Below are 5,723 nucleotides of genomic sequence, written 5' to 3' on the forward strand. Positions count from 1 at the left end.
TTTTTTTGTTTTTGGTACCATTCTGAGTAAATTCTAGAGACTGTTGTGCATGAAAATACCAGCTGATCAGCAGTTGCAGAAATACTCAAACCAGCCCATCTGGCACCAAAAACAAAAAACATCCAGTGAGCGACAGTTCTGTGGATGGAAACGTCTTGTTGATGAGAAAGGTCAACAGAAAATGACCAGACTGGATCAAACTGACAAAGTCTACAGTAACTCAGATAACCGCTCTGTACAATTGTGGTGAGAAGAATATCATCTCGGAATGCTATTCTGAGATGCGGGTTGACGCTGTTTTGGCGGCACAAGGGGGACCTACACAATATTAGGCAGGTGGTTTTAATGTTGTGGCTGATCGGTGTATAGTTGTCAATGAAAAATAAACGGGGATATTAGAAAGTATTTTGACATCAAAATAGTTACACACTTCACCTTTAAGCTTCCTCTGTCCTCATTCCAACTGTGTTTTAGGAAAACATCTATTAATATTCTGCAGAGACACAAGTCTCAAAAATGTGCATATCGTTGGTTGAAAGAAAATTATTTTGAAGTCATTTATTTACTTTAGTACAATAAAAAATTTGGTACGGTGTTGGGTAACTATTGACTTCTGAAGCTAAATCAGTTGAGAATCAACTAAAATGTATCTTATCCAAATGACCAATACAAGGCAAAAAGAACATGGCAACAAACATTTCATAAAGGGTAAATTTATTCACAGTCATTCTCTTACCGTAATTATGAAATATCTGGCCAGTTCTCATAATGTTATGAAGTGAACATCTCGAAATTCTCCATACCACACGTAAAAATTTTATTACGCAAATTGCAAAACACACAGTATTAATGACTATATACAGAAATAGAAGACAGTTTTGGCAAAACGTTACAGGATTCATCAATAAAGACCCTGTTTGCATGACATATGAACAGATCCAGTTCACAATGTCCAGATCAGAGCAACACCACAAACCAGCATCTCTCTTAATTCCACAGTCAGCCAAATGTGACCCAGCCACAGGGAACTCTGGGCCATGTAGAGACTTAGCTCTTGGTGCAGACTGTGTGTATGCGCTGGATGACGCACATATGCAATCAGTCTGATTCACTGTTGCAGTCCTCATCAGGCTCTTGGTTTCCTCCTCCTGCCTCTTCACCACTCTCTTTATCCCAGTCCTTCATGGACGCACCCATCATGAAGTCATCTCTCAGCACACTCCAGGCTGGACTCTCCACCTTCACCTCTGCTGTCTGCAGAGATCAACCAGCAGAAAAAGATCAAGGCACATAAATCACACACTGCTATAGAGATTAAGCTCAAATTAACATAGTCGCAGTGCCACTACATGGACACAATGAGAGAAGAAATGTAAAGAAATGTGTGTTAATTTCTTCTACTCTTAAAATTATTTCTCCTATCGCAGTTTAATATGCAGCGACAACAATAAGTAAGCCATTTGTATGTTGATTTCACCTAAAAGTGCAACAGTGTGGCTCTGTGGCACTATTAAAACATTCCTCGTTTTGTTTGAATGGTCCATCCAGCCCAAAATAGCAACACAGTGTGTTCCGTTTTATATTGCACATTATAGCAAATGTAGTAGGTCTGCATACAGGTGCACAGTACACATACTGCAGAAATATTATAAGTAGTATGTGAGTATGCTATTCCAAACATAGGCCGTTTCATATAGAGACAGCACAGCCACATTTGTCTCAGGGTTCAGTGTGTTCAGTCCCAGATAACACCAAAGCTATCAGAGTCAGATCGGTTGGAATCATGTCAGACAGCTTGAGTCTTTTCTTCTGTGAGTGATAGCAGTCCTCCACAGTCAGCAAGACATCACACTTTCTATTCTAGTTCTGTAACTGCACTACGAGAAGAACCACCAGTGGGAAATTGACCATACTGAATTGAAAAAAAAAAAAAAAAAGCCAAGGACAACTGTTCTCAATGGTATGGCTCTGTGAAGAGATGTATGAGACCCCATATGATGACAAGCAGAAAAAAAAAAAAAACATTACTGTGACCATTTCACTTTTGAGGGGCTTTTTGACTGGGACTTTGAGGCTGAAAGTCAAATTTATCACATATCCCAATGGTAGAACTTCTTTTTCAAATCTATCGTTATTTGCCATCAATTCTGAACCCATTGTAACAATAATGGCAGCCTGCACTAAATTACTGCTTTAACTTTTGGATGCAGTACCAACAATAGTAGCCTGAAACAATGACTAAATAGATGCTTGGCTATTGTTGAACATTATAAGACCAAGCGAACATGTATTAGAAGGTAAACAGGGTCAGGCTTTGATTTCATGACAACTAAAAGCAAGGAAGATGTGCCAAATGAAAAGGAATTGGGAGCTCGTGGTAAGATCATGTAATCGTACCTCTTTTTTCCCTTTCTTTATGGCAGGTGAGTCTGCCCCTCGAAGAACATCAATGAAGTCTTTCTTAGACACAGAGGACAGAATTTTGGCTTTCTTTCTCTCTGAACCGCCGACATCCTTCATCATTTGATCCACGTTCTTCTGATGTTTCTTCACTGCGTTGAACAACTGCACTACACCCCTAAACAGAACAACAGATGAATGAACTACAAGAAAGTCCAGATGGAAAACAAATAATCAATTAAAACACAGGACGCTTTTGGATGACTAAATAGCCAAAAAACCTCGGAGTAATTATTAGAAATGTTAAATGGACGTCTAAGAGCAACATCCACCAAACTAGGCACAGTTCTTCAGCCTGTTCTGACCTCTAAGCCAACCTATCCATCTATCCATCCATTTATTTATCCATCCACCCATCAAATTATCTATCCATCCTTGGGCTGGGCGATATGGCAAAAAAATAAAATCTTGATTTTTATCAAACGATTCACGATTAGATTTTTTCAACTTTTAAATGTACTCCAATATTATTCAAATTGCATGTTCTTTATAAGAAAGCAAGGCAACCTGGTTGGAGAAATCCAAGTTCTTTTCATTATAGGAAACAAAGGTGTGAAAGAAAAATACATTGCTTTTTTGACAAAATAAATCTACCAAAAACAAAGGTCAAAATTTTAATACTTTTGTTTTTATAAATACATTTATAGAACTGAAACATTCATAACATTCATATATTTAAAGTTTCAGTTCAAAAGAAGTGCTGCTAGGAGCTCCCTCCATTTTATTTTTGAAAAAATAATGTTGATGTTGTCTTCCAGTATTTTCCAAAGGATAATATTGAAATGTTCTGTTTTGCAGTAGTTCATTAAACATGTTCAAAGGCATTTAAAGGACACTTTGTGTTGGATTTTGTGTTAATGTAAATTTCGACACAAAAATTTTCATTTTTAATGCAAATGTCTATCAGCTCCAAATATCGGTTATCAGATCATGGTGGTCTACTGGATCTTCCGCAATATATCGCTCAGAATCGCTGAGCATTGATGAGAGCAAGACTGGAATTGTGCGTGCAAATTGCGTTCGGCAACAAGTTTGTTTCTGCACGTTTGCCTGATCTGCATAAGTGCTTTAGTGAATTGGGTGCTAAACCGATGCGTGCAAATAACCTGTGCTTTTACTGGCTGCAATTCATTCCCCCCTCAGTCTCACGTGAAGCCCCTTTCCACTGATAAATATGCTCCCGCCGTGCACATGGATATTTACATATCACAATACACACGATACAGCAACATCTCTATCGACTGACACTGTACATCACCGCCACGATATATATCGTCATATTGCCCAGCCCTACATCTATCTATCCATCCATCTCCAAAGCTTTAACTCCACACCCATAGAGAAGCACACAAATGACTACTTGTCCGAATGATATTTCACCTTGTTGCAATTCTCTGTAGATTCCTCTCATGGTCTCGGTCTCGAACAACATCAGGCTTCTCCCGGCACATATTCTCCCACGCTTGCTTCTTATCAATCTGTCAAAAGACAAGATCTTAAAATGTGTGACGTGACATGCATCTAGTGGTTGGCCTTTTAATACCTCTTATGAGTTTATAATTGTAAGTTCAAGACAAATGCAATGTAGAATTTATCAGATGGCCACTCTAAACTCTACCTGTTTCTTTTTTTCAAGCCACTCTTTCTTCTTCTTGTCTTTGATCTTGTCCAGTTCTTTGTTTTTCAGGAGGATGCTGGGTTTGCTTTCCGGTGTCTTCTTCCCCAAGATTTTGGCCATGGCTTCAGCCCATCCAGCGTTGGGATTGTCGTTTTCCTCTGCGTCTCCATTCTGCTCTTCTTCCTTATCTCCATCCTCTCCATCACTCCCTGCGGTCTCCTCGTGTTCACTGACACCATCATCAGAATCTTCTAAATAATAATTTATCATTTGTTTTATTTTATACACAGTTATGGTGACTTTTTATCATGCATATAGGTGGCCAAAAAAGCTAACATACATGGACTAAAAATCCCAAACTTTAATTCTGATAATTCCATTGTTGAAATTGGATCACTGTATTTTAGCCCAATAAAATTTCAGCTGCGGTTCTAATACCTAAACTTTATTAGAAAACCAATCAGTTTGCCTTCCTAATGAAGAATACACTGACAATAAATCACTGAGGCTTGCAAAGATGTGTATTTACAACCTGGCAAAAGAATAGAGATTTCAAAACAAACATATCTTTTTATTCCATCAGCCACTGAACAGTGCTGCAATTTTGTAGAACTTATCGTCCTACTGTAACAATTAAAGTACATTAAATGTTATTTTCCCTGTTGATTCAGGCAGCTCCGTCAGTAACCGAACACGCGTGAAAGCCGTTTGATTAACCATCAGTAATACATATCGTTGCAAATGGACACGCAATGTATGTTAACTTAAGTCTACAGTGACATTTCTCACCATTTTCTTCTTCAACCGCGACATGTGGCTTCTCAAAGAGCGTCGCCATCTTTTCTGATATTTACGAGCAACATTTAAAGAGTCCGTGTGAAAGTAGAGGCGCTCAAGAAAGGTTCCGCATCGGTTTAATTCGGTACTTCACAATACATTATGTTCCAAATCAGCTTTACAAAGAACTTTCTGAGTGATTTACAAACCCTCAACAAACAAGCCAAAGAAAAAATATCTATGGGTTGCGGAAACCCTGGCTGGGAAGACTGCCTTTAGGATGGGCTGGGAGTCGATTTATAAAATAATGTATTATTTGATTTCGAGGCCTTGGGAATTGATAGTCGATTCCAAAGCACAAAATCGCCTCAGCTCAGTGGGCGTGACATGATGGGGGTACTACTAGGGATGGCCCATACCACTTATTCCTTTTCGATCCAATAATAATATTTTCAAGTCCAGTATCGTCAATACCGATACTTCTATTTTTATTTTCTTCGATTTCTTGGGATAAAATTGGTCATTTAAAATGTAATTTTTACTCATAATTCAAGTCATTTTATTTTACATTTGTGAGCCTAAACAGAAAATTATTAGACTTCTGTTTTGTTTACCCTTACAAAACTTAACCATGGTTTCACTACAGTTACTATAGTTTAATCATGGGATTGAGTTAAACCATAGTTACCGCACAATTAATATGGAAGCCCAGGAGTGCCATTAAAAAAAAAAAAAAAAAAAAAAAATGAAGGAATAAATGATCAATCTATTAATTTGAAAATAAAATAATATGAATGAATAAATAAACCAATTTATAAGTGTACAAATAATTAGACACATTTAAATGTGTTTATTTAATTCATGTTTT

General features: G+C 37.6%; 1 protein-coding gene across 2 annotated transcripts; it reads right to left on the reverse strand.

Moving 5' to 3' along the window:
* Positions 1-532: 532 nt before the first annotated feature.
* rrp15 (ribosomal RNA processing 15 homolog) lies at positions 533-5,000 on the reverse strand. 2 transcript variants are annotated; one of them, XM_051718075.1, is made up of 5 exons: positions 4,868-5,000; positions 4,079-4,329; positions 3,841-3,938; positions 2,398-2,578; positions 533-1,254 (listed from the first exon to the last, which is right to left on the reverse strand). In XM_051718075.1, exons 1-5 carry the CDS (start codon positions 4,914-4,916, stop codon positions 1,099-1,101), a joined length of 735 nt encoding a protein of 244 aa, XP_051574035.1. In that variant the 5' UTR covers positions 4,917-5,000; the 3' UTR covers positions 533-1,098. The 2 variants fall into 2 exon arrangements, with proteins under 2 accessions (XP_051574035.1, XP_051574036.1); XM_051718076.1 differs by having other exon boundaries at positions 4,079-4,326; positions 4,868-4,923.
* Between the last annotated feature and the right edge of the window lie 723 nt (positions 5,001-5,723).

This window comes from Myxocyprinus asiaticus, chromosome 15, assembly GCF_019703515.2.
Source record: "Myxocyprinus asiaticus isolate MX2 ecotype Aquarium Trade chromosome 15, UBuf_Myxa_2, whole genome shotgun sequence".
NCBI classification, from domain to species: domain Eukaryota; kingdom Metazoa; phylum Chordata; class Actinopteri; order Cypriniformes; family Catostomidae; genus Myxocyprinus; species Myxocyprinus asiaticus.